The sequence below is a fragment of the Atractosteus spatula genome, chromosome 16 (genome assembly GCF_055471065.1).
Source record: "Atractosteus spatula isolate fAtrSpa1 chromosome 16, fAtrSpa1.hap1, whole genome shotgun sequence".
Lineage (NCBI taxonomy): Eukaryota > Metazoa > Chordata > Actinopteri > Semionotiformes > Lepisosteidae > Atractosteus > Atractosteus spatula.
This window is the reverse complement of record NC_142721.1, coordinates 16,086,900-16,114,127: the sequence shown is the minus strand read 5'-3', so window position 1 is coordinate 16,114,127 and position 27,228 is coordinate 16,086,900. Positions and strand designations below refer to the sequence as shown.

Below are 27,228 nucleotides of genomic sequence, written 5' to 3'. Positions count from 1 at the left end.
CGCGATAGCGCGATAGGGCTTGGGGTTCGTCTCCAAGCCGCGCGGTTCGCACGCACCCCTGCCGCCGGCCCCATGGCATCGCGCCTTGGTGCTATCCCCGGTGAGTCCAGTTTGTTGACGTTCACACCGATCTCCCTGCTGAATCGGCGCTTGACTGCCTTCGGAGACCCGGACCCATCTGGCGCTGCGGGCCGGCCTGTCCGGAGGGTGCAGCTCCGGGCGCGACCTCTTGGCCTCCCTCGTCTTCGCTCAAACCGAGCCTAACCCCGGCGCCTGTTTCTCTCTCTCCTCACTCAGGGCTCTCATCCAGGCCATGCTGGAGAGGTGCGACCGCTTCCTGTGGTCCCAGCAGGCCTAGCTCTGCGGCCTGGGGCAGCGTGGGCACTCTCGCGCTGGCAGCAGCACTCTCTCGCCACCCCCCCAGCGGGCACAGATCCCACACCAGTCAGAGCACGAACACGGCTGGCACTCTTAAACCCTCGGTCACGATTTGTGGAAAAACCGGCAGGAATTTCGAGGCTGAGAGGTTGAGATTTAGTGGAGTGAAACCAGGTGATAGTCGTTTGAACAAAGTAGTTTTCCTTCCTCCATTGCTCCCAGAATGACTGAGCTGCCTCAGAGGCCACTTGGGCTCCACGCACAGCGATACGCAGCCTCTAACCTAGTTCTGTTCACGCAGAAGCACCTGAGAGCACAATCGGTGCACAGGAGCAAGACCGTGATTTCTGGTAGTGGGATCCACTGGAAGCAGGCAGGCCCAGTTCTGTTCCGCTCTCTGGTTCTGTTCAGTCACAGCCCAGCGAGTGCCTGCACGCTGCCTCATGTCTGGGTGGGCCTGAGTGTTCAGTCCGTCTGGGTGTTTCAGGTGCTTCTGTTGAAGGGGCCGCGGCTGCAGAAAAGAGAAAAGCTTTGCGCCGAGGCGTTCAGCACTGGAAGCTGGTGCAGCGCAGCCAGCACAGGTGTGATCTGGCCCACTTCCTCACCGGGCCAGAACCACGTGGCTGTCAGCTTGGTGCCCAGGACTTTGAACGATCCCGGGTGGTCTAATTGTCTCTCTGCCCGCAATGACTTACTATTAGGAGTTAGGCTTATTTTCATTTATAGCAGATGAACAAATTAGTGTTGTGATATATGCAGATGATTTTTTTAAAAGTATGGAATGCTGCAATAAATATATGTTAATTTTTTAACTGCCATTAGTACCGCACGACCAGATTGACCACTGGAGTATTAATTATTGTTTAGTATTAATTAGGAGGAGCTCTGTTCGTTCTGCTGAGAAATTCCAGAAAGGCGCTGGAGAGCAAAGCCTCCTCTCTGAGCAGGTGCTGGAGCTGTCGTCCGGCCTAGCGAATGACAATCTCCGACCGACCAGGATCGGTGAGGACCGCAGGCAGCAAAACCGCGCAAAACCTCCTCCGGCCAGGCCAGCCAGCTCGTCCCTCTTCATCAGACCACAGGCGGCACTGCCCTTGGAGGACGGATCTGCTGGGAGGGCTTGATCGAAGCCCTCCTCCCGTTTGTCTCCCACAGTCTGCTGCCGGCAGCTGGATGGAATCCGATCCCGATTTCCATACAGCTCCCGGCAGGCCCAGGTATCCCTTGGGACAGATCCCTGGTGGCCTGCGGTGACCGTCCCGCGCGTGTCCTGTGTCCCTGTTTTGAGTCCGCTGTTAATAAATCAACACTGTGAAGCGAGCGCTGCCTGGTTTTCCTGCGCCGTCTTGTTTCGGAGAGCAGGGAGCCAGGGCGCTCCGCGCGCTTGGAGAGGAGCTCCCTGCAGGGGCGTCTGCGCCGAGGAGCCTCTTCGGCTGTGTGGGTCTTCCTCCCTCTCTCCCTGCCTGCCTGTGCCCCTGCCGAAGAGGCTCCCCAGCCCCCTCCTGCGCTTTCCTTTCCCCTCCTGCCCTCCATCCTGGACCCTAGTGGCTGTATGTAAAACCCCTTAATAATAATAAAAATAATAATAATAGTTGCTTACACTTCCATAGCGCTTTTCTGGACACTCCACTCAGAGCTCTTTACAGGTACTGGGGATCCCCTCCACCCCCACCAGTGTGCAGCCCCCCCTGGATGATGCTCCAGTCCCCTCACACACACCAGCTCTCAGTGGGGAGGAGAGCAGAGTGATGAAGCCAGTTCAGAGATGGGGGTTCTTAGGAGGCCATGACTGGTAAAGGCCAGGGGGAAATTTGGCCAGGACACTGGGGTAACACCCCTACTCTTCTCGAGAGACACCCTGGGATTTTTAATGACCACAGAGAGGCAGGATCTCGGTTTTATGTCTCATCTGAAGGACCTTTTTACAGTTTAGTGTCCACTTACTGACTGTGAGTGATTCACCCTGGAGCAGTTCACACAGACTAAATACACACAGAAAGCCCAAGAGAAAAGAACAAAGAAGCTGGAGCACGCATCTAATTTATTTGCAGTCGGGTTGTTTTGGACAGAGCGTTGATGAGGTCACAGCATCTCGAAGCATCTTCCAGAGGCAGGTTTCTAGCCAGCACAGAAGCTCAGCGGCAGAGCAGCAGGGCTTCGGCAGCCCACCGTGATCGCTGAGAAGAGGCGCAGAAAGATGCGCTCGCTGGCCGGCGTGCTGAAAGGGGCTCAGTATTTCTCGGGGAGACCCTTGGGTCTGTATTTACTGAGGTCCCCCCCGTCGCGCCCCCAGCGGTTGGCCTCCTGGTCGGCTTCGGTGTCCTCGTGCCCTCGGCCGCTGGCACTGCCCTGCCACCACTCCCTGGCATTGCTGAGGGAGAGACAGGACAGGTGGTGGTGCTGGCCGGCCTGGTCCTCCTGATTCATCACAGTGTGTGTGTGTGTGGAGAGGAGAGTGAGAGGAGACGGGTGGAGAGTGAGAGGAGAGGGGTGGAGAGGGTGGAGAGTGGAGAGTGAGAGGAGAGAGTGGAGAGGGAGAGGAGGGGGGTGGAGAGGGAGAGGAGAGGGTGGAAAGTGAGAGGAGTGGAGAGGGAGAGGAGAGGGGTGGAGAGGGATAAGAGAGGGGTGGAGAGAGAGGAGAGGAGAGAGTGAGAGGAGAGGGGTGGAGAGGGTGGAGAGTGGAGAGTGAGAGGAGAGAGTGGAGAGGGAGAGGAGGGGTGGAGAGGGAGAAGAGAGGGGTGGAGAGAGAGAGGAGAGGGTGGAGAGTGAGAGGGGTGGAGAGAGAGGAGAAGGAGAGGGAGAGGAGAGGGGTGGAGAGGGTGGAGAGGGAGAGAGTGGAGAGGGAGAGGAGAGAGTGGAGAGGGGTGGAGAGGAGAGGGAGAGTGGAGAGAGAGGAGAGGGGTGGAGAGGGTGGAGAGGGAGAGGAGAGGGTGGAGAGGAGAGAGTGGAGAGTGAGAGGAGAGGGGTGGAGAGGGAGAGGAGAGAGTGGAGAGTGAGAGGGGTGGAGAGTGAGAGGAGAGGGGTGGAGAGGAGAGGACAGGTGTAGAGAGCAGAGGGGCAGGCTGTGTGTCTGAGGTGCCAGTCTGCGCCGGAGTTCAGTGAGAGGCGTACCTGATGACCTCAGCTGCCCACTTGCCCCCAGGACCTCGGCCCGCGGCGTCTCTGTTGCCCCGCGCGTGGAAGTACTTGTCCGAATTCTTCCAGTTGGCCTCTCGCATGTCGTCGTAGGCGGACCGCATGTCCCCCGCCCCTGCGGAAGAGACCGGGACAGTGTTTGTGCTCACAGTGGCTGTGCTGCCCAGGCCCCGAGCAGCAGGACACGCGGACACACTCACCTCGAGCGGCCTCAACGGGGAACATGTACCACTGGGCCTGGGCCCCCACAGCCCAGCACAGAACCAGAGCCGCCAGACAGACCTTCATCGTCGCAGCTGGAGAGGGAGACGGGGGGTCAGGACACGGCCGTGCTGGAGAGGGTACTGATCAAACTCTGTTTAAGGTGCCTATTCTTTCCTCTTGTATTAGATCCAGCGACAGCTCAGTAATGAACTATTGGCACTGTACCCTAAACCCCAAAGAGTGCAAACCCTAATTATGCAGCATTCTAATTTCTGTTGAAGGCTCAGAATGTGGAATGATTTCAACCTCTTCTGCTCTCTGCCTTGCCTGTGTCTTAGTTAAAGATAAGATGACTTAATTAGCCCTATTCAATTTCTTGCATTAGGAATTTGTCTTTTTACAGACCCCAGCTCGCTCTCCATGAGACACACAGACAGAGAGAGAAGCTGGGGGTCAGAGCGCAGGGTCAGCCATTTATACAGCACCCCTGGAGCAGTTGGGGTGAAGGGCCTTGCTCAGGGGCCCAACGGAGTAGGATTCCTCTGCCGGCTGCAGGATTTGAACCAGCAACCTTCCAGCCACAGGAGCAGATCCTGAGCCTCCGCTCTGCTCCGCCTTTTTTTAAAAGCAGAGCAGAGTCCCCACGTCTCAACGCCACAAGAATGCCTGTATCCCGGCGGATCGGACAGGCTTGGAGAGGACGAGTGAGGGAGAGAGGGATGAGGAGAAAGCGTGATGGAGAAGGAGAGGGATGGAAGAAATAGTCCATGCTCACCGCTCTCGGGGACACAGTCTCAGTCAGGAGCCTCAGAGTAGCTCAGGGTAGCTCAGCTGTCTGCTCTCCCTGCAGCTCCAGGCTCCTTTATATAGAGCTGCCTGCAGAGGTTCCAGTCCAGACCCGCGGGCCGGCCCTGTGCAGCCAAACTGGGGAATCTGACATTTCAGAAAATCCAGAATTTCACAACCCCCGGGAGCTGGCTAACTGGAATAGGAAAACCTTATCGTCGTGCCTTCCCAGTGTCCTGCTGCCAGCCAGAGGTGCCTTTTACTGAAAATCCTGCATTTTGCATGAAGAACCAAGGACAGCCTGGCAGGGCAAACAGAGCTGGGCGGTCCAACGGCAGGAATGACACAAGCATGTTTGCGTTTTGAGTAACGCTTGACCGGGGAGCTGGCCTGCAGCCCACAGCCACGTGCAGCCTGTGTCCAGCCTGCCGCGCTTGAACACTCAGGGTGGGAGCTGAGCCAGGGGAGGGCGTGCGTGTCTGGCTGGGCTCAGGGTGCTGCAGGGCAGTGGAGAGCCAAGGTATTCCTGTAAGTGTCCCTCTGAGGAATTTCCCAGACGACGAGCTGGCTAGCAAGATGTTATTTCATGGGGGTTTTTTAACACAAGAGTGCAGGATTCACTGTACCCATCTCACAGCTGCTTCCTGGGGAAGATCCTGTAATTCACCGAGTCTCAGCGGCCACCCTCATCTCCCTAAACAAGCAACACCGAGCCAGCCTGACACAGCAGCAGCAGCAAAATACAGAGTCCTGAAGAGAGTCGCAGCCTGGGCAGACACTAGTTAAATGGAGTTTGACTGTGAGAAGTGTGAACTGACGCACTCTGGCAGCAGGAACAGACACAATCCGTACGGACACATACTGCGTGAGTGCAGAAAGAGCTGCACATGGGAAGGATCTGGGTCTATATGTAGATTTTACTGTGTGTGGATGAGATTATTGCAAGATTGTAGTTTTAGTGTTCAGGGAAGTCCTGGGCTCGGTGGATTGTTTGTATGTCCTCTATGGACAGGTCAAATGAGCTGAATTGTGCAGTCTAGAGCAAACAGGTCTTATGTCAACAGCAAATCGGCACAGCACGTTCAGCAGCAGCTCAAGGACTTAGAGCCAAAACTGGAAACTCACAGTGGGGGGTTTGCTCATCTGGGCCGGAGCTTTGGAAATGATTTTTACACACAGAGTGGTTGGAGTCTGCATCACACCTCCGAGCCATGTGGGTGAGGTTCGAGAGCTGAGCTCCTTCCAGAGGTTTCTGGCCAGAAGTTTAGATTTGCATTGCTGCTAAATTACCAAACAGGCAAGACGGCCTCCTTTCACCTGTTACCAGAAGGCAGTTTACTGCCAGTACAGCCTGCAGGCCTGGAGCCTCTCCTGGGAGCACAGGGCACAGGGCAGGGCTGTCTCCTGGACAAGACAACCCGTCTCACAGCACACACACACACACGCACTAACACATGCACTAAGACGCGCACGCACACACACACACGCACGCATGCACGCACGCACGCACGCAGACAAGCACTAATACACACAAACAGACGTTGTCACACCCGACATCCCTCCCTAGAGGGCGCTCCACAACTCCCATTATTGTCCTTGTGATTACGCTCCCCAGGTGTGCCCTCTTAGCTGTATTATTTAAAGATCAGCTCCTCCAGTCCTCGGGGGTCATCATTAGGGTCAGGATGTCGCGAGGCCAGCCTGACACCAGGAAACCCTGCGTCTGTCTCCTGGGGGCACAGGTGTCCCCGACACCTCCCGCTTCCTGAGCCCGGGGTCTGGAGGGTCTCGCCCTGTCACCCCTGGACCTCGTGTTTTGTCTGTCCGTGTGTCCCCCCTCCTGGGGATTTTAACCTTGTCTTGTCCCAGGATGGATCACTCGCCGCTGGACCCCCGGACTGGGCCCTGACCTGCCTTTGGACCCGTCTGGATTTGGATGCTATTCCTTGTCTCCCCCGCTCACTGTCTCACGGACTGTCACTATTATTTTGTGCACTATTAAACCCCTGTGTATTTCCTTTCACCACGCCTCCTGTCTCCTCCAGCTCTTACCGCATCGCACAGGGTCTCCTACAAGACCCGACACGGATCTCAGTCCGTGTCCGTGACAGACGTACTCACACACACAAACTCAAGCATTCACTAACAAAATCGCATACACATGCACTAACACACTAACACTCTCATGCACGTGCACACACGCGCTAACACACACTCACACTCAAGCACATGTGCAAACTCGTTCGATTAACTCTTAAACTTGCACCGGTAGCTAAGAAAAGCTGAAAAGGCGAATACTGTATAAGTGTGCTACAGTGCCGTGAAAAAGCATTTGCCCCCCTATTCCCTCTATAATTGCATATTTGTCACACTAGATGTTTTCAGAACTTTAGACAAAATTTAGTATTAAACAAAAGGGAACCTGAGTGAACAAATAACACTTTATTATTATTATTATTATTATTACTATTATTATTATTATTATTATTATTATTATTATTTCATTTATTTAATAAATAAAGTTATCCAACACCCATATGCCCTGTGTGAAAAGGGAATTGCCCATTAATTTACTCTTAATAACTGGTGGCGCCACCATTAGCTGCAATGACTGCAACCAAACGCTTCCTATGGCTTCCAATATTTGATTAGCTCGTTATGAAGTATATTGCTTGTTTTATTCTGTGCACTATCAGATCAGACTGTTTTAAAAGCACAAATCTTATATCCCAAGCAAAATTCTCTTTTTACAGACAGCAGGAGGGATTATCAAGGTCATAACAGATTATTTTTAATCTGTTTGTGCCATTTTTAAAATGAAAAAAAAAAATCCAGTACCTTTTACAGTCACCATTATACACTGGTAGTTAAGTGCTTTTTTTTAAAAAAAAATGATATCATATATTATATCATTATATATCACATCGCTGCGGAGGGATTGTAGCCCCCTCTTCCTCGCAGAACTGCTGTAATTCAGACACATTGGTAGGGCTTCGAGCGCGAGCTGCCCGTTTCAGGTCATGCCACAGCATCTCCATTGGGTTGAGGTCCGGACTTGGACTGGGCCACGCCACTCTGAAGTGGACTTGCTTTTGTGTTTTGGGTCATTGTCCTGCTGCACGGCCCAGCTACGCTTCAACTTCAGCTCACAGACGAATGACTGGACATTCGCCATAAGAATTGTCTGATACAGAGCAGGATTCATGGTGCCTTCAATTATGGCAGGTCGTCCAGGTCCTGAGGCAGCAAAGCACCCCCACACCATCACACGACCACCGCCATGTTTGGCTGTGGGGTTGATGTTCTCACCGTGGAACGCCATGTTCGGCTGTGGGGTTGATGTTCTCACCGTGGAACGCCATGTTTGGCTGTGGGGTTGATGTTCTCACCGTGGACCGCCATGTTTGGCTGTGGGGTTGATGTTCTCACTGTGGACCGCCATGTTTGGCTGTGGGGTTGATGTTCTCACCGTGGAACGCCATGTTTGGCTGTGGGGTTGATGTTCTCACCGTGGAACGCCATGTTCGGCTGTGGGGTTGATGTTCTCACCGTGGAACGCCATGTTCGGCTGTGGGGTTGATGTTCTCACTGTGGAACGCCATGTTTGGCTGTGGGGTTGATGTTCTCACCGTGGAACCCCATGTTTGGCTGTGGGGTTGATGTTCTCACCGTGGAACCCCATGTTTGGCTGTGGGGTTGATGTTCTCACCGTGGAACGCCATGTTTGGCTGTGGGGTTGATGTTCTCACCGTGGACCGCCATGTTTGGCTGTGGGGTTGATGTTCTCACCGTGGAACGCCATGTTTGGCTGTGGGGTTGATGTTCTCACTGTGGACCGCCATGTTTGGCTGTGGGGTTGATGTTCTCACTGTGGAACCCCATGTTTGGCTGTGGGGTTGATGTTCTCACTGTGGAACCCCATGTTTGGCTGTGGGGTTGATGTTCTCACCGTGGAACGCCATGTTTGGCTGTGGGGTTGATGTTCTCACCGTGGAACCCCATGTTTGGCTGTGGGGTTGATGTTCTCACTGTGGAACCCCATGTTTGGCTGTGGGGTTGATGTTCTCACTGTGGACCGCCATGTTTGGCTGTGGGGTTGATGTTCTCACCGTGGAACGCCATGTTTGGCTGTGGGGTTGATGTTCTCACTGTGGAACGCCATGTTTGGCTGTGGGGTTGATGTTCTCACTGTGGACCGCCATGTTTGGCTGTGGGGTTGATGTTCTCACTGTGGAACCCCATGTTTGGCTGTGGGGTTGATGTTCTCACCGTGGAACCCCATGTTTGGCTGTGGGGTTGATGTTCTCACCGTGGAACGCCATGTTCGGCTGTGGGGTTGATGTTCTCACCGTGGAACCCCATGTTTGGCTGTGGGGTTGATGTTCTCACCGTGGAACGCCATGTTCGGCTGTGGGGTTGATGTTCTCACCGTGGAACGCCATGTTTGGCTGTGGGGTTGATGTTCTCACCGTGGAACGCCATGTTTGGCTGTGGGGTTGATGTTCTCACCGTGGAACGCCATGTTTGGCTGTGGGGTTGATGTTCTCACTGTGGAACGCCATGTTTGGCTGTGGGGTTGATGTTCTCACCGTGGAACCCCATGTTTGGCTGTGGGGTTGATGTTCTCACCGTGGACCGCCATGTTTGGCTGTGGGGTTGATGTTCTCACTGTGGAACGCCATGTTTGGCTGTGGGGTTGATGTTCTCACCGTGGACCGCCATGTTTGGCTGTGGGGTTGATGTTCTCACCGTGGAACGCCATGTTCGGCTGTGGGGTTGATGTTCTCACCGTGGAACGCCATGTTCGGCTGTGGGGTTGATGTTCTCACCGTGGAACGCCATGTTCGGCTGTGGGGTTGATGTTCTCACCGTGGAACGCCATGTTTGGCTGTGGGGTTGATGTTCTCACTGTGGAACGCCATGTTTGGCTGTGGGGTTGATGTTCTCACCGTGGAACGCCATGTTTGGCTGTGGGGTTGATGTTCTCACTGTGGAACGCCATGTTTGCTTTACGCCAGACATAATGGGACCCATGTCGTCCAAAGAGTTCCACTTTTGACTCATTTGTCCGTAGAACGTCCTCCCAGAAGGCTTGGGGATCGTGCAGGTGCTCCTTGGCCGAGGAGAGACGAGCGTGCATGTTCTTGGTTAGCAGTGGCTCCTCTCCCATGAAGCCCATTCTTGCCCAGTCTCTTTCTGATTGTGGAGTCACGAGCACTGACCTTAGCTGGGGCAAGAGAAGCCTGCAGTTCTTTGGAGGTTTTTTGAGGATCCTTTGTGACTTCCTGGATGATTTTACGCTGCGCCCTGGGAGAAATGTTGGCAGGCTGGCCACTCCTGGGAAGACTCACTACTGATCCAGGTGTTCTCCATTTGGAGATGATGGCTCTCACCGTGTGGTTCGGTGGAGTCCCAGAGCCTTAGAAATGGCTTTGTAACCCTCTCCACACTGATAGATATCAACAACTTTTTTTCGGATGACTTCAGGAATTTCCTGATCGTGGCACAATGTGCTTGTTGAATCTTTGTGCTGGCACCTTGGCTCTGACAGTAAGGGTCAACCTAAGTGAGGTTTATATTGAGCAGGGCTGGCTGTAATCAAGCCTGGCTGTGTTCAATCAGCTGACTCTAAATTCTCCCTTTAAGTGGGTCGATTTAACTAGGGGGCAATTACTTTTTCACACAGTGCCAGTTGGTGTTGGATAACTTTTATTTATTAAATGAATGAAATAAGCCAACAAAAATGTTATTTGTTCACTCAAGTTCCCTTTAATATTAGATTTTGGTTGAAGACCTGAAAACATTCAGTGTTGCAATAATAGAGAAAATCAGTCAGGGGGCAGATACGTTTTCGTGGCACTGTACTGTATATATAGCAAATAAAAGGATGATTTATTAATGAAGTTTGAGTAGGTAGCTGCGTCTGCATGCGTAGGCTACGAAGTTTCCGTAGAGTTTCCGCTGTAGAGCCTTCTTCGGGAGTGCCGGGACGTTGTCCCTCTCCTTTTCCTTTCAGCGTGGAATAAACCTTTTCCCCTTCCTGATTTATTCATGACCTTTGAACGCAATAACCCCAGTGACGCGTCAAGCCTCACAAGCCTCGGTCATGTCTCCCTGTGACCGCTAGGCGGGGCTGTGTTGACGAACGGACTGGCCGCTCTCGGGACCCGTAGGCTTGTGAGCATGCGTACCAAGGCGGTTAAGGAGGTAGATTTGAACAAACTGCAGGTCTTTGGCGGATTACTTCACGTCAACACAAACAAACCTCGTCAGATAAAAGTCTCGGCGGGCAACAGGAAGTTTGCAGGAAACAATATTACACTTCTTCCACCGGGTCGATGTTAATGGGTAAGAATGAGGAGATTTAGACTGTTGTAAAGGCGCAGACGCCTTTCAGAAAGGAAAGATGTGAGGTTATTTATTTTCCGGCAGGATGCGTCTTGTTGTCGTGGATTGTAGCTGCTTTTCACGGGGGCGTCTTTCCCCTGTCCCCCGTAGCGGCTGCTGGTCATCAGCAGGGCGGAGCTGGTCTTAAGCGATGTGATCTGAGCTGTGTTTTGCGGAGCCGGGCTGTGGCTCGTCGGGGCAGAGTGATTTCGCACGCCGGGGAGCCTCTGGTTCTGTTGCAGACCCGCCCTCTCTCCAGCTGCCCGTCCCCGAGCCCGGTCCGCTTCAGCTCGGACCCGGGCTCGCAGCTCGGCTTCATGGGCGCGACTGGGGCCGCCGCACAGCGCCCTCCTTTTCGTCTGCTGACTCGCGATTTGTTTTGGCCTGCGAAGTGCTCAGGTTGAGCCCTCGGGCTGCGGTTGAAGATGTCCAGTTTAGACAGTGTCTGTGTATTCAGCACTGTGAGGGGGGTGGGGACTCCTGTACCGCTCCTCTGTGCAGCGCAGGGGCACGGCTCCAGTCCAGCAGGGCTTCTCTGCGTCTCTGAGGCTGAGGAAACCGGCACTGACGGAGCACAGGCTCAGTGACCACAGCCTGGCCAGAGAAACTGGACACAAGCAGACCTGACTGTGCCGAGAGGACAGGCTCGGTGACCACAGCCTGGGCAGAGATACTGGACACAGGCAGACCTGACTGTCCAGAGAGGACAGGCTCAGTGACCACAGCCTGGCCAGAGAGACTGGACACAGGCAGACCTGACTGTCCAGAGAGGACAGGCTCGCTGACCACAGCCTGGCCAGAGAGACTGGACACAGGCAGACCTGACTGTCCAGAGAGGACAGGCTCAGTGAACACAGCCTGGCCAGAGAGACTGGACACAGGCAGACCTGACTGTCCAGAGAGGACAGGCTCGCTGACCAGAGACTGGACACAGGCAGACCTGGCTGTCCAGAGAGGACAGGCTCAGTTACCACAGCCTGGCCAGAGAGACTGGACACAGGCAGACCTGACTGTCCAGAGAGGACAGGCTTGATGACCACAGCCTGGCCAGAGATACTGGACACAGGCAGACCTGACTGTCCAGAGAGGACAGGCTCGATGACCACAGCCTGGCCAGAGATACTGGACACAGGCAGACCTGACTGTCCAGAGAGGACAGGCTCGCTGACCAGAGACTGGACACAGGCAGACCTGGCTGTCCAGAGAGGACAGGCTCAGTGACCACAGCCTGGACATAGAGACTGGACACAGGCAGACCCGGCTGTCCAGAGAGGACAGGCTCAGTGAACACAGCCTGGCCAGAGAGACTGGACACAGGCAGACCTGACTGTCCAGAGAGGACAGGCTCGGTGACCACAGCCTGGCCAGAGAAACTGGACACAAGCAGACCTGACTGTGCCGAGAGGACAGGCTCGGTGACCACAGCCTGGGCAGAGATACTGGACACAGGCAGACCTGACTGTCCAGAGAGGACAGGCTCAGTGACCACAGCCTGGCCAGAGAAACTGGACACAGGCAGACCTGGCTGCCCAGAGAGGACAGGCTCAGTGACCACAGCCTGGCCAGAGAAACTGGACACAGGCAGACCTGGCTGCCCAGAGAGGACAGGCTGTGCTCCCACTGCCAGCGAGGAGAAACAGAGACAGAGGTGCACTTCCTACTGCACTGTGACAGATACTCTGGGATTAGAGAAACATTTTTCCCTAAATTCAGAAATCTAATCCCAGAGTTCCCACACCTGCTAAAATCGGAACAGCTCCCAATCCTACTGGGAGAGGGAGGATCTCAGTTGAACTGGCAGCCTAGTATGTGATCTTCCATTACAGCCTGAGAACAGTGAGCCTGTCTCTCAATAATAATAAATACAGTGTGTAATCTCCTGTCTCAGCCTGAGGAACAGACAGTGAGCCTGTCTCTCAATAATAATAATACAGTGTGTGATCTCCTGTCCCAGCCTGAGGAACAGACAGTGAGCCCGTCTCTCAATAATAATAATACAGTGTGTGATCTCCTGTCCCAGCCTGAGGAACAGTGAGCCTGTCTCTCAATAATAATAATACAGTGTGTGATCTCCTGTCCCAGCCTGAGGAACAGTGAGCCTGTCTCTCAATAATAATAATACAGTGTGAATTACATTATATATTATATAATGCTCCATATGTTTGTATGTAAATGTATTATGATGTGTCTGTATTGTAAATGACTGTAGATGTTGTGTTAATTGTATAGGCTTTGGCAGCACTGAAATTAATTGGTCATGCTAATAGAGCCTCTTGAATTGAGTTGATGACCAGGTCAGTGAGGTCACTGAGACCAGAGCAGGACCCCAGGACTGGAGCTGTGCGCCCCTCCTGCGTGCTGACACCCCCTCCCGCCTGGTCTGACTCTTCCTCTGTGGCAGAGCGCGGCGGAGACAGTGAGGACGACGGAGGCAGCGCCCCCCCCTGCCCGGACTCTCCGGACCCGGCCCGCAACCCCTCGCCACCCCCGGGCTACGACGCAGAGGCAGAGGAGGAAGAGGAGGAGGAGGAAGGGGGGCCAGAAGGGGACGCCATCGGGAACACTGTCTACAGCAAGCACTGGCTCTTCGGCGCCCTCACCAGGCTGGTGCAGGTACTGCAGTCCCTGGTCAGGGCTCGGCGAGTGGAGGGAGGACTGGGCAGCGGTCATTACAGTGGTGACAAATACTGATCAGCAAGACTCACAGGAGTGGAGATAATGGGGTATTCTCCTTGTTTCTAGTGCAAGTTTGCACCCTCTTGTCCACCCTGTGACCCCTGCGGCTGTTTCTGGGGCAGCGATGCAGCCGGTCGCCAGTCACGGCCCAGTCCAGTCCAGTCCGGGGGTCCTCCGCGACCCCACAGCTGTTTCTGTCGCCCCCAGCTCCTCGGCTGGTGAAGCGCCGAGCGGCAGGGAAGCTGAGGCCGCAGAGCCGCGTGTGACCAGGAGGGGGGGCGCTTGGGTCAGCGTCAGGCAGGCCGAGCTGGACAGGAGCCGCGGGGGGCTCGGGGGGACTCGCTGCCACACGCCCTGGCCACCACGCTGCTGCGCGGGTCTTCCGAGCGGACGAAGAAGCCGGAGCTGTGGGCGGGGCGCGGGGGCAGCGGCGGTCTCCAGGGGCGGAGAGGCAGGCGGGCGAGGGCCGTGCCCGTCGGCAGGCGATCGGGGGGGGGTTGAGCCCGGATTGACGCCCCGCTGTCCCTCCCGCCCAGGTGGCCACGGAGCAGGGGGCCGGAGACCCGGAGGCGCGGGAGGAGCTGGCCGAGGAGGACGAGGAGCAGCTCTGTAAGGTCTGGGACATGGCCGCGGACCAGGTGAGGCTCTGCGGGCGGGCGAGCGGGCGCGCGGGCGCACGCCGGCGGGGCGCCCGGCTCACCCCGCGGCTCTGCCTGTGTCCATCTGCGTGCAGGACGTGGCCCGCTTCCTCCAGGAGTTCAAGGCTGCGGACATCCTGCTGGGGGCGATCGCGAAGTCCGGGTGTCCCCGCCTCACGGTGAGTCCCTCCCGGCTGTCCCAGGAGTGGCGTCCGGCGGGGAGGAGCTGCTCGGCGTCTCCCAGGAGCCGCAGGTCAGGGTGTCGGGGTTGTCCTTGGGGTGTCCGAGAGCTCAGTCTTCCTCGGCGGGGGTCGGGGGGTCAGGGTGTACCCCCCCCCCCGAGCTGGCCGTGCTGCCTGGTGTTTGAGACGCCTCCTCTTGCAGGAGATCTGCGTGGGAATCCTGGGAAACATGGCCTGCTTCCCCGACACCTGCCGCTCCATCAGCGAGAACGAGGACCTGGGGTGAGCCGGGGGGGGTGGTCAGTCCTCCTGGGCTCCCGAGTTCCTTTCCCAGGCTATCAAAAGCGAAGAGGGCGCCTCTGAATCCCGGAATCCAGGTTCCACCCCCCCCCCCCGGCTCCAGACTTCGAAAACAAAATAGCTCATGTACACACGGAGGAGGGGGTGCCCCCCTGATTACCTCTGTGTTTGAGAGAATCGCCGGCCCCCTCTCCCCATGCCCAGCAGTGTGGTTGGCCCGCTCACCTGCTGTTCTCCGTGCTGTCCACAGGGTGGTGCTGTTGCTGCTGCTGTCCGATGCCGACCCCCCGACCCTGCTGGAGACGAGCAGGTGAGGAGGGAGCCTGCAGGACCGGGGGCGATGATGGAGGGGGGTGTTATGAAAGCCGTTTTGTTTTTGTTTACTTCTGTCGGTCGGGTCGAGACACAGCCCAGTGTTTGCTAGTTCATGTCTAGCTCTGGGAGCTGTGCCTGACGCCGGTCTGCTGCGCCTGCAGGCTGCTGCTGACCTGCCTGGCTCGGCCGAGCGCCGCCCCCCTGTGGCTGGAGAGGGTACGGCAGCAGGAGTCCGTGCGCCAGAGCCTCTGCTTCATCATGTGCAGCTCCACCAACGGTACGGCGCCCCTCTCCTTCCTTCAATTAATTTACACAGCGCTGTCCTGGACACTCCACTCAGAGCTCTGTACAGGTCATGGGGATCCCCTCCACCCCCACCAGTGTGCAGCCCCCCCTGGATGATGCTCCAGTCCCCTCACACACACCAGCTCTCAGTGGGGAGGAGAGCAGAGTGATGAAGCCAGTTCAGAGATGGGGGTTATTAGGAGGCCATGACTGGTAAAGGCCAGGGGGAAATTTGGCCAGGACACCGGGGTAACACCCCTACTCTCTCGAGAGACGCCCTGGGATTTTTAATGACCACAGAGAGTCAGGATGTCGGTTTTATGTCTCATGTGAAGGACGGCGCCTTTTTACAGTATAGTGTCCCCGTCACTATACTGGGGCATTAGGACCCACACAGACCGCAGGGTGAGCACCCCCTGCTGGCCCCACTAACACCTCTTCCAGCAGCAGCCTCAGCTTTCCCAGGAGTCTCCCACCCAGGTACTGGCCAGGCTCACACCTGCTGAGCTCCAGTGGGGCTGCCAGCTGGGAGCTGCAGGGTGCTGGCCATATCACCCTTCCGAGCTGCAGATCTGTCAGCTTTTCTGTGCGTGTATCCGTCATTGTCCATCTCTCCGTCTGCCTGCCGGTCTCTGTCCATCCTTGTGCCTCCATGCTAGAGTGTCCCAAGCCTTACCTGGCGTGTCTGTGCTCCGTCCTGCACAGTCGATCTGCTGCTGAAGGTGGGTGAGCTGGTGGACAAGCTGTTCGACCTGGACGAGGAGCTGATGAGGAGCTGGATCACACCGCAGGCCCAGCCCAGCACCACGGATGCGGAGGGCCCCCTGCACATCGCCCCCTGCCTGCTGGAGGCTGCCAAGCAGCTCAGGTGACAGTGCAGCCCTGACCTGCCTGGGTCCTCCTGGTTCTGCGAGCGTCTTCATGCTCCAGTCTTTTTCAGTCAGTATTGTATTCACCCGTGCGCACTGGGAAACAGACCAGCGCCTCTTGCTGGTGAGGACTGGAAGTGCCTGGAGAGTCAGGCATCTGGAGGGAAGTCTGAGCTCTTTCCCTGTCATGTTCCCAGTGCTGTGCAGCTGGAGTCTAAACTCTTTCCCTGTTGTGTCCCTGGTGCTGCAGCTGGAGTCTGAGCTCTTTCCCTGTGGTGTTCCCGGTGCTGTGCAGCTGGAGTCTAAACTCTTTCCCTGTTGTGTCCCTGGTGCTGCAGCTGGAGTCTGAGCTCTTTCCCTGTGGTGTTCCCGGTGCTGCAGCTGGAGTCTGAGCTCTTTCCCTGTGGTGTTCCCAGTGCTGCAGCTGGAGTCTGAGCTCTTTCCCTGTGGTGTTCCCAGTGCTGTGCAGCTGGAGTCAGGAGTCTGAGCTCTTTCCCTGTCGTGTTCCCAGTGCTGTGCAGCTGGAGTCTGAGCTCTTTCCCTGTGGTGTTCCCGGTGCTGTGCAGCTGGAGTCTGAGCTCTTTCCCTGTGGTGTTCCCGGTGCTGTGCAGCTGGAGTCTGAGCTCTTTCCCTGTGGTGTTCCCAGTGCTGCAGCTGGAGTCTGAGCTCTTTCCCTGTGGTGTTCCCGGTGCTGCAGCTGGAGTCTGAGCTCTTTCCCTGTGGTGTTCCCGGTGCTGCAGCTGGAGTCTGAGCTCTTTCCCTGTGGTGTTCCCGGTGCTGTGCAGCTGGAGTCTGAGCTCTTTCCCTGTGGTGTTCCCAGTGCTGTGCAGCTGGAGTCAGGAGTCTGAGCTCTTTCCCTGTGGTGTTCCCAGTGCTGTGCAGCTGGAGTCAGGAGTCTGAGCTCTTTCCCTGTCGTGTTCCCAGTGCTGTGCAGCTGGAGTCTGAGCTCTTTCCCTGTGGTGTTCCCTGTGCTGCAGCTGGAGTCTGAGCTCTTTCCCTGTCGTGTTCCCGGTGCTGCAGCTGGAGTCTGAGCTCTTTCCCTGTCATGTTGCCTGTGCTGCAGCTGGAGTCTGAGCTCTTTCCCTGTGGTGTTCCCGGTGCTGTGCAGCTGGAGTCTGAGCTCTTTCCCTGTGGTGTTCCCGGTGCTGTGCGGCTGGAGTCTGAGCTCTTTCCCTGTGGTGTTCCCGGTGCTGTGCAGCTGGAGTCTGAGCTCTTTCCCTGTGGTGTTCCCGGTGCTGTGCAGCTGGAGTCTGAGCTCTTTCCCTGTGGTGTTCCCGGTGCTGTGCAGCTGGAGTCTGAGCTCTTTCCCTGTGGTGTTCCCGGTGCTGTGCAGCTGGAGTCTGAGCTCTTTCCCTGTGGTGTTCCCGGTGCTGTGCAGCTGGAGTCTAAACTCTTTCCCTGTGGTGTTCCCAGTGCTGCAGCTGGAGTCTGAGCTCTTTCCCTGTGGTGTTCCCGGTGCTGTGCAGCTGGAGTCTGAGCTCTTTCCCTGTGGTGTTCCCGGTGCTGTGCAGCTGGAGTCTGAGCTCTTTCCCTGTGGTGTTCCCGGTGCTGCAGCTGGAGTCTGAGCTCTTTCCCTGTGGTGTTCCCGGTGCTGTGCAGCTGGAGTCTGAGCTCTTTCCCTGTGGTGTTCCCGGTGCTGTGCAGCTGGAGTCTGAGCTCTTTCCCTGTGGTGTTCCCGGTGCTGTGCAGCTGGAGTCTGAGCTCTTTCCCTGTGGTGTTCCCGGTGCTGTGCAGCTGGAGTCTGAGCTCTTTCCCTGTGGTGTTCCCGGTGCTGTGCAGCTGGAGTCTAAACTCTTTCCCTGTGGTGTTCCCGGTGCTGCAGCTGGAGTCTGAGCTCTTTCCCTGTCGTGTTCCCAGTGCTGCAGCTGGAGTCTGAGCTCTTCCCCTGTGGTGTTCCCGGTGCTGCAGCTGGAGTCTGAGCTCTTTCCCTGTGGTGTTCCTGGTGCTGCAGCTGGAGTCTGAGCTCTTTCCCTGTCGTGTTCCCGGTGCTGTGCAGGTCGGAGAGCCCCGAGGGTCTGGAGGTGTACATTCACGCCCTGCAGCTCCTCACCACAGTGGACACGGGCATCCAGGCTCTAGGTGAGACAGTCCTGACTCCCCCTGCTTCCAGCTGCCCTTCTGTTTGCACTTATTTATCCAGCACTGTCCGGACGCTGCCTATCCTGAGATTCCCACTTATCTCACACTGTCCGGACACTGCCTGTCCAGATATTCCCACTCGTCCATCCCAGACAGCGGCTGTGAGGCTCATTATTCCCGTGCTGAAGAGACACTCCTCACTGCTGTGCCTCCTCTTCCCTGTTTCTCCTGTCTCTCCCGTCTCCAGTGGAGCCCGAGCAGGTGGGCGAGGAGCTCTGGGCCCTGCTGAGCGATGTCGTCTGCAGTGACCTCTGCCAGCCCGACGACCCCGCTGTCGCCCTGCAGGAGCAGAAGACCCTCCTGGCGCCCGTCCTGGCTGTGCTGTGGGCCCTGTTCGACCTGCAGGGTCGGCCAGAGTGCTGCTGTCCAGACCGGAGTGAGGCCCGCGCAGGGAGGGGGGCCGGGGCTGGGGAGACAGGGGGGAGAGGGCTGGGAGGAGGAGGAGGAGGAGGAGGATGGAGCTGGAGAGACAGAGGGCAGAGGGCTGGGAGGAGGAGGAGGAGGGTGGGGCTGGAGAGAGGAAGAGGAGGAGGTGGGGCTATCGGGGAGGGGGGCTGTCGGGAGGAAGTGGAGGAACAGGAGGCTGGGGCTGGAGAGACGGGAGAGGGCTGGGAGGAGGAGGAGGACTGTCGGGGAGGAAGAGGAGGAGGAAGGTCAGGCTGTGCTGTTGGAGAGGAAGAGAAGGAGGAAGGTCAGGCTGTGCTGTCAGAGAGGAGGAGGAGGAGGGTGGGGCTGGGGAGAGACAGGGGAGAGAGGGCTGAGAGGAGGTGGAAGGTGGGGTTGTTGGGAGGAAGAGGAGGAGGGGGGCTGTGCTGTTGGAGAGAAAGAGAAGGAGGAGGGGGGCTGTGCTGTCGGGGAGGAAGAGGAGGATGAAGGTCAGGCTGCGCTGTTGGAGAAGATGAAGAGGAAGAAGGTGTTCAGTTTGTTGCGATGTTCAGTGTGTGTTGGGTTTCGTTCAGACTGGGACTCGGGGCAGTGCGTTATCAGGGTGTGCTGCAGGTTCTGCCCCGCCTGCAGCGGACCCGGCTCCGAGCCCGGGGCCGAGGGTCATGGTGTGTTGTGTGCCGCAGACCTGCCGCTGGTGGGGAGTCTGACCCGCGTGCTGCAGTACCAGCGGGAGTGCCAGCAGGGGGCGGCGGAGGACCAGGACGTGCACCTGCAGATCCTGAGGGAGACCGCGGCCGAGCTCCTGTCCGGCCTGCTGGCTGGCCTTCCTCAGGCAAGGCCCGGAGTGGGGTTCGAGAGAGAGGGGTCCTGCTCTAGGGAGGTGTTGAAGAGCCACACAGCTGTGGATGATCCCTGGAGGATGGGCTCTTGCTCACCTGGATGGAACTGCGTTCATCTTCTTCACTCTTCTCTGCTGTTGGCCGTTTTCCATCTTGTTCCATGATTGTGTCCCGGGACCCTGCTGAATTTTTTTTCCCCTCTTGTGCTGCGGGGGAGTGAAAGTTTGGGGGCAGTGAAGGGGCAGGAGGGGTGTTTGGGGGTAGTGGGGGGCAGGGAGGGGGGGGTTCGGGTGGGAGAGAGTGGGGGGGCAGTGGTGTGACAGGTGGAGGGGTTCGAGGGAGCGGGGGGGCAGGAGGGGGGTTCGGGTGGGAGAGAGTGGGGGGCAGTGGGGGGACAGGAGGAGGGGTTCGAGGGAGTGGGGGGGCAGGAGGGGGGTTCGGGTGGGAGAGAGTGGGGGGCAGTGGTGTGACAGGAGGAGGGGTTCGAGGGAGTGGGGGGGCAGGAGGGGGGTTCGGGTGGGAGAGAGTGGGGGGGCAGTGGGGGGACAGGAGGAGGAGTTTGGGGGGGGTTCGAGGGAGCGGGGGGGCAGGAGGGGGGTTCGGGTGGGAGAGAGTGGGGGGCAGTGGGGGGACAGGAGGAGGAGTTTGGGGGGGGTTCGAGGGAGCGGGGGGGCAGGAGGGGGGTTCGGGTGGGAGAGAGTGGGGGGCAGTGGGGGGACAGGAGGAGGGGTTCGAGGGAGCGGGGGGGTAGGAGGGGGGTTCGGGTGGGAGAGAGTGGGGGGCAGTGGTGTGACAGGTGGAGGGGTTCGAGGGAGCCGGGGGCAGGAGGGGGGGTTAGGGGGGAGCGGGGAGGGTGTCGGCCGGGGAGCAGGGCGCAGGTCCAAGGTGGGTCCTGACTGCCGGTGCTGTTTCCTGCTGCAGGAGGCGGTGTCGGAGCTGGTCCGGACCGGAGCGCTGACGGAGCAGAGCTGTCGCACCGCAGCGCGGAGCCTCCTGCCCCAGCACTGCACCGCGGTGAGAGCGCCCCCCGCTGTCCGTCCCTCTGCCCTACACCACACAGCATGTCAGCATGTCTCTCTGTCTCTCTGTCTCTCTGGCCCTGGTGCATGTGTACGTGCGTGCGTCTCTGGCCCCAGTGTGTGTGTGTCTCTGTCTCTGGCCCCAGTGTGTCTGTCTCTGTCTCTATCTCTGGCCCCAGTGTGTGTGTGTGTGTGTGTGTGTGTGTGTGTGTGTGTGTGTCTCTGGCCCCGGAGAGTGTGTATGTGTGTGTGTGTCTCTGGCCCCGGAGAGTGTGTGTCTCTGTCTCTGTCTCTGTCTCTGTCTCTGTCTCTGTCTCTGTCTCTGTCTCTGTCTCTGTCTCTGGCCCCAGTGCGTGTGCGTGCGTGCCGTGTGTCTCTGGCCCCGGTGTGCGTGCGTGCCTGGCCCCGGTGTGCGTGCGTGCCTGGCCCCGGTGTGCGTGTGTGCGTGCCGTGTGACAGCGGTCCCTCTGTGTCTCCCTCAGGTGCGGCTCTTTGTGGCCGTGCTCTCCCAGGTGGACGGGCGGCTGGCAGGCGCTCTGCGAGAGGAGTTCCCCTGCCTCAAGCTCTGACTGACCTGGGCCGGGCCGGGCCGGGCCAGGCAGGACTGAATGGGGCTAGTTGCTGGGAGCTGCTGATCCGGTTGACAGAACAAATAGCATCAGAAAGCCAAGGAAACGGAGATGGCAGCGCAGCTCTGACACAAGAAACCCCCATCACAGGGATTTTCAGCCCATGAAGTCCGTTCTCTATCCGGAAGCTACTTCAGAGACGGGGGGTGAATCATCTTCTTCAGCTGCTGCTGCAGGGGAACCCCCACCCCTCATGTACTGGGGGTGACCCCTTGCTGAGGCTCTCACGGGGGGACCCCTCACTGTGCTCTGAGGCTCTGACAGGGGGACCCCTCACTGAAGCTCTGATGCTCTGACAGGGGTACCCCTTGCTGATGCTCTGACAGGGGGACCCCTCACTGAAGCTCTGATGCTGTGACAAGGGTGCCCCTCGCTGAGCCTCTGACAGGGGGACCCCTCGCTGTGCTCTGAGGCTGTGACGGGGGACCCCTCGCTGTGCTCTGATGCTGTGACAGGGGGGCCCCTCGCTGTGCTCTGAGGCTGTGACAGGGGGACCCCTCGCTGTGCTCTGAGGCTGTGACAGGGGGGCCCCTCGCTGTGCTCTGAGGCTGTGACAGGGGGGCCCCTCGCTGTGCTCTGAGGCTGTGACTGGGAGCCCTGTGTGCTTCAGCCTGGTCTCTCACACTGCAGTTTGTTCCTGTACAGTGTTGCTATTTCATGCTCTCGCTCATGTTTGTAATCAGACGCCTTTCCTTTGTTAATAAAGCCGAGCTCTTGTTTTTACTTCAGTGGTCCAGGGAAGGATTCTTGAGTCCACAGTGACGGGAAGCCCCCTTGAAAGAAATTCAAAATGAAATGAAAATAATATTCAAAGCTCTCGTGGGCTTTTTGCAGATAATTGTCTTCTCCTCAAGTGAAGAAGCCAGCAGCCATGTCGCCCTGCAGCTCCCAGCTGGCAGCCCCACTGGAGCTCAGCAGTGTGAGCCTGGTCAGTACCTGGGTGGGAGACTCCTGGGAAAGCTGAGGCTGCTGCTGGAAGAGGTGTTAGTGGAGCCAGCAGGGGGCGCTGAGGTCTGTGTGGGTCCTAATGCCCCAGTATAGTGACGGGGACACTGTACTGTAAACAGGCGCCGTCCTTCAGATGAGACGTAAAACCGAGGTCCTGACTCTCTGTGGTCATTAAAAATCCCAGGGTGTCTCTCGAGAAGAGTAGGGGTGTAACCCCGGTGTCCTGGCCTAATTTCCCCCTGGCCTTTACCAGTCATGGTCTCCTAATAACCCCCCTCTCTGAACTGGCTTCATCACTCTGCTCTCCTCCCCACTGAGAGCTGGTGTGTGTGAGAGGACTGGAGCATCATCCAGGGGGGGCTGCACACTGGTGGGGGTGGAGGGGATCCCCATGACCTGTACAGAGCTCTGAGTGGAGTGTCCAGGACAGCGCTGTGTAAATTAATTGAAGGAAGGAGAGGGGCGCCGTACCGTTGGTGGAGCTGCACATGATGAAGCAGAGGCTCTGGCGCACGGACTCCTGCTGCCGTACCCTCTCCAGCCACAGGGGGGCGGCGCTCGGCCGAGCCAGGCAGGTCAGCAGCAGCCTGCAGGCGCAGCAGACCGGCGTCAGGCACAGCTCCCAGAGCGAGACATGAACTGGCAAACACTGGGCTGTGTCTCAACCCGACCGACAGAAGTAAACAACAAAAAAAACGGCTTTCATAACACCTAGAAACACCTCATAACACCTCTCTGAACTGGCTCCATCTCTCTGCTCTCCTCCCCACTGAGAGCTGGTGTGTGTGAGAGGACTGGAGCATCATCCAGGGGGGGCTGCACACTGGTGGGGGTGGAGGGGATCCCCATGACCTGTACAGAGCTCTGAGTGGAGTGTCCAGGACAGCGCTGTGTAAGTGTCAGGAGTTATTTTTATTAAGATGAGGCAGTGGTGTTCAAATGTATCTATTTGTCCGTTTTTAACTTTGCTTTGCTTGTCTCGGAGCTGGCGTATTCAGGCCATGGTCTTGTCGTGATATTTGTGTAGTGCTTCCATGTTAAAACAATTACTTTTGATTGTTCAGCACGAACGGGTTGTGTGCTCTGTGCCCCCCCTGTGTCTGCTGTACAGCTAAACAGCAGGGGTGGGGCTCGTCGCCGGTGGTGTCGCAGCAAAATGTGACGGAATGAGTCTGATGTTCCTGGTCATTTCCTGGGCGGAGCGGTGGCTCTGTGGCTCAGGATCTGCGCCTGTGGCTGGGAGGTTGCCGGTTCGTATCCCGCAGCCGGCAGAGGAATCCTACTCCGTTGGGCCCCTGAGCAAGGCCCTGAACCCCAACTGCTCCAGGGGCTCTGTACAATGGCTGACCCTGCGCTCTGACCCCCAGCTTCTCTCCTTGTCTGTGTGTCTCATGGAGAGCAAGCTGGGGAATGTGAAAAGATGAATTCCTAATGCAAGAAATTAAGTGATCTTATCTTATTTCTGCTGCAGGTTAGCCGCCCTGGGTCTTGTGGGTTGGAGTGTGCAAAGGTGAGAGACCAGCAGCCCTGACGGGAGAGGGCGTAGAGGCAGAGAGAAAGAGAGAGAGGGGGGCAAGCAATGTACAGTGTTTCTGCAAGGCTGGCTGCTGCGTCCCTGTGTGCCTCTGCACCTCACAGTATTTAAAAACACGGGCTGCTGTAATTAAAGACTGCATTGATATTCCGAGTGCTTTTGTAATGGAAATGAGTGACAGTGGGCTGGAGAGGGAGAGTGGGTGGAAGGAAGGGGGAGGGAGGGGGAGGTGTAGAGTAATCAGAGGGGCGAGACAATACCTGCGATCCCTTTCTAAGGGCTGCTGGTCTGCCTGTATGATGTCACCCTATTGCCCCCGTCTTTGCAAAGCACAGTTCAAAGGGGTGCTGATGTTGTTATTTTGGCTTTGTGGGTCGTCGTCATGTTCTTCTAGGTGGTGGGATGTGCGTCAGTGGGATAGGCACTGTCCAGTCAGGGCTCCTGACAGACCCCCCCCCAGCTCTCTCTCTGAAGGGTCACTACACACACTGTCCAGTCAGAGCTCCTGACACACCCTGCAGATCTCTCTCTGAAGGGTCACTACACACACTGTCCAGTCAGAGCTCCTGACACACCCTGCAGATCTCTCTCTGAAGGGTCACTACCCACACTGACCAGTCAGAGCTCCTGACAGACCCCCCCCCAGCTCTCTCTCTCTGAAGGGTCACTACACACACTGACCAGTCAGAGCTCCTGACAGACCCCCCAGCTCTCTCTCTGAAGGGTCACTACACACACTGACCAGTCAGAGCTCCTGACAGACCCCCCAGCTCTCTCTCTGAAGGGTCACTACACACACTGTCCAGTTTGGCCAGGGAGAATTTGTTGATCTTCTTCGACCCTGACGAGTCTCTGCTGTGCGCCCATGTTCGCTCCAGACCGTGCTCGCTCTGTTTCCTCGGCGCACGTGTCCGGTCTCGCTCTGCCTGAGCTCTGCTCCTGCCTTGTTCCGTGCGGGTGAGCCTCTTGCTCGGGCAGCCAGCAGGGCCGGAGGGGCAAACAGGCTCACTGAGCCGTCAGTCTCGCCGGAGCCTAACGAGAAGTGACTGCTCGCTCGCTCGTGGGCGAGAGGGGTGGGGGGAGGGTGCTGGGCCGCTGGAGTCCAGCAGCCCGTTGGTGGGTCAGGACCTGGAGTGAGGAAAGAGGCAAAGAGATGCAGAACTTCCTGTCAGCTGTGAGTCCTGTCTCCCCACTCCCTCCCCCTTCCTTCTCGAACCCTCTCCCTTTCTCTGGCTTCGTCCTGACACGCGGAGAGAGAGGGAGACTGTTGAACAGACCTGACGTCGTCAGCTCTGGTTTAAACTCGATTTTTCCACAGACGAAACTACAGTAGGAAAAAAAATGTTACTGGCTACTGGAAACCTGCTTAGCTTTTTCGAGCAGATAAAAAACATTTTTTTCCAGCAAAATTAAGCTAATTTAATGCAGTGGAAGACGCAGTGAAGTATGTAGTTGGGAGTTCGGCCGGAGCTAAAATCCTAGCTGGGGTCGCGAGGGCCAGGCATGGCGAGCCGAGGCCAGGCATGGCGAGCCGAGCGTCACACCTGTGAGCCAGCAGGCCCACCCTGACACGTGCCGTCCCTGCCCCTCTTCCCCAGGATCCTGAAGTACCGTGCGCTCTGCGCTAATCAGAGCCCAGAGGTGATTTCCTGAGTCTGGCTGCTCCTCTATCTAAAGTCAACAGCAGGATAATGAAGCCTTTCTCCAGCCCCGTCTGTCCTGGGTCCGTCACACCTCTCCTCACCTCCAGAAATAGCCCATTGACGCCACACAGCTCTTAATTAAGGACGCGCGACGCGTGCTTCCGCCCCCCTGCGCTCATCACCTGTGCTTTTCAGGTCCGCGCGTCCGTTGTTTCACAACCACGGAGACTTTCCGCAAGGGGGGAAGATCCGAAGACGCGCGATACGATGCTCACCTTTGCTGTTTTAGAAAGGGGGGTGGGGGGGGGGTTGGGACGGCAGGCCTGAAACATCCCCGGAGCTCCTGCCCAGCTCATGAAGAGTCATGAAGAACTCCCCCCTCCCGCCAGCAGGGGGCACCGCCTCCGCGTGTCTCGTGTGCGATCAGCTGGGGGCGGCGGAGACGTGGCCCCTCTTCACGTCACTCTCTTAGCCCCCCCCCTTGCAAAGTCGCTGTCTGGTCTGTCTGGAAAGATGTGCCCTTCGTTAAAAACCAACCCATCCCTGCCCTCCCCCAAGCTCTTGGCCGCGCGCCTGCTGGCGGACTCCCTCTGCCCCTCCCGCTGCAGGACGGGGGAGGAGGAATGTGGTCAGCAGCCTGGCGCGTACAGTCCAGAGCCGAGAGGCCGATTGCAACATGGAGAACCACGGAGGAGCCATGGTAACTCAGAGGGCAAGGGCGTCTAGCTCCTGTTGTCCAGGGTTCGATCCCAGGTAGGGGCAAGCGATGTAACTTGCTCTAATTCCTTCCGGACGGCTCCCAGGTCCACTCAGCCTGCTTTCCAGATGAGTACCGGGGGTTAATCCTTCCGGGGGTAATAGGCCAGCCGGAGCGTGATGCTGACCCCATCACCTCCACCTCCAGTGTCAGATGGTGTAGAAAAATGGTGGCCCATTCCCCCATGGGCCCTGATGGCCTGAAAAGGGACCTACCCTACCCCCGGGGCAGGACGAAGCAGAGCGTGTCAGACCTGGGGGGGGGAGCTACAGTGCTCATTGACTGTGACAAAACTCCTCGGCTCTGAGTCCAGACTCCAGAGTCCGTGGCCGTGCAGAAGTGTGTCAGCAGGCAGCGAGGTGTGAGGACACCCTGGGCTGCCCAGCCCTCACTCCTCCCAACACTCGGCGGGGGACCGAACCCCAGATGGTAAAGACGGATATGGACAGACGGAGGTCTGTCGGTGACCTGTCTTGACCGCGGAGGGGCTGGGCCACAGCTGTCCTACCGGGGGGAAGGGTGAAACATTTTCCGTTTTGTCCGAGCGGATTCCGGCCACGTTCAGGCCCAGCGTTTCCGACGTGTAGCCGGGCTGGAAAAACAGATTGTAATTAAAGCAGGGAGATCCCCTCCCTGTCTCCCTGCAGGATATGGAGGGCCGTGCTGCAGATGTGTGTGTGTGTGTGTGTGTGTAAGGGCGTTCTAGCGTTCTTAGAGATGTACGGTTCCCCCAGCAACGATTTTCCTAGCCGTCTTTATCTGAGGCTTTTATAAGTCTTGCACTTGCGCCATTTCCCTGTTTAATTACTGCAGCTTTATGATGATGTATTCAAGGATGCTGTGTAACCGAGCAGAGCATTGCTGCAGCCTTTCTTCCTGTAACAATGAGGAGGTGAAGCGCTTTTCTAATATTCTAATTGAGTCATCCCGATGGAGCATACAGCTTGGGTCCCCTGGGTCTCCCTGTGTTTCCCTGGCTGGCACTGGTGGGATTGGCTCTCCAAACCGTGGGGACCGGCTCCCCTCGCCCAGCGCTGTCTCACAGCTGCCTTCCCTGCCACGCAGAGCTCTCGATCGGCCCCTTGTTTTCCCCCTTCTGGCCTGTTTTCCTCGTCCGCTCTCTTGTTCGGTAACTTCCAGCTTCCCACACAGAAAACACTGCGGCGCCTCTCAGGTCT

General features: G+C 57.4%; 3 protein-coding genes across 4 annotated transcripts in view; 2 read left to right on the top strand and 1 right to left on the bottom strand.

Annotated features, from left to right (window-relative positions):
* hps5 (HPS5 biogenesis of lysosomal organelles complex 2 subunit 2) overlaps positions 1-1,969 on the top strand; it is a 34,569-nt gene extending 32,600 nt beyond the window's left edge. Inside the window, exon 23 of the mRNA XM_088934935.1 lies at positions 298-1,969. Within this exon, the coding sequence (XP_088791061.1) occupies positions 298-358 (61 nt within the window). The 3' untranslated portion in view covers positions 359-1,969. The remainder of the gene's footprint in view (positions 1-297) is intronic.
* A 553-nt stretch (positions 1,970-2,522) lies between these two features.
* Positions 2,523-4,584, bottom strand: saa (serum amyloid A). The gene is made up of 4 exons (XM_088934936.1): positions 4,493-4,584; positions 3,714-3,809; positions 3,490-3,628; positions 2,523-2,749 (listed from the first exon to the last, which is right to left on the bottom strand). Exons 2-4 carry the CDS (start codon positions 3,799-3,801, stop codon positions 2,608-2,610), a joined length of 369 nt encoding a protein of 122 aa, XP_088791062.1. The 5' UTR covers positions 3,802-3,809; positions 4,493-4,584; the 3' UTR covers positions 2,523-2,607.
* Positions 4,585-10,681: 6,097 nt separating this feature from the next.
* saal1 (serum amyloid A-like 1) lies at positions 10,682-21,889 on the top strand. Of its 2 annotated transcripts, none has more exons than XM_088935232.1 (13): positions 10,682-10,851; positions 13,292-13,503; positions 14,103-14,204; positions 14,300-14,383; positions 14,589-14,668; positions 14,937-14,996; positions 15,163-15,278; positions 15,992-16,154; positions 18,152-18,234; positions 18,482-18,640; positions 19,170-19,513; positions 20,442-20,534; positions 21,022-21,889. In XM_088935232.1, exons 1-13 carry the CDS (start codon positions 10,842-10,844, stop codon positions 21,106-21,108), a joined length of 1,593 nt encoding a protein of 530 aa, XP_088791358.1. In that variant the 5' UTR covers positions 10,682-10,841; the 3' UTR covers positions 21,109-21,889. The 2 variants fall into 2 exon arrangements, with proteins under 2 accessions (XP_088791358.1, XP_088791359.1); XM_088935233.1 differs by having other exon boundaries at positions 18,482-18,670; positions 19,365-19,513.
* The last annotated feature ends 5,339 nt before the right edge of the window (positions 21,890-27,228 follow it).

Bases quoted from the DNA above. Each gene is read 5' to 3' on its own strand.
- saal1 (XM_088935232.1), top strand. The intron at 14,205-14,299 runs GTGAGGCTCTGC...ATCTGCGTGCAG, and splicing joins GGGACATGGCCGCGGACCAG to GACGTGGCCCGCTTCCTCCA. The intron at 18,641-19,169 runs GTCGGCCAGAGT...AGGAGGATGAAG, and splicing joins GGCCCTGTTCGACCTGCAGG to GTCAGGCTGCGCTGTTGGAG.
- saa (XM_088934936.1), bottom strand. From the start codon at position 3,801: ATGAAGGTCTGTCTGGCGGCTCTGGTTCTGTGCTGGGCTGTGGGGGCC. The intron at 3,629-3,713 runs GTGAGTGTGTCC...TCTCTTCCGCAG, and splicing joins CCCCGTTGAGGCCGCTCGAG to GGGCGGGGGACATGCGGTCC. The intron at 2,750-3,489 runs GTACGCCTCTCA...TCTCTCCCTCAG, and splicing joins TGGGCAGCTGAGGTCATCAG to CAATGCCAGGGAGTGGTGGC.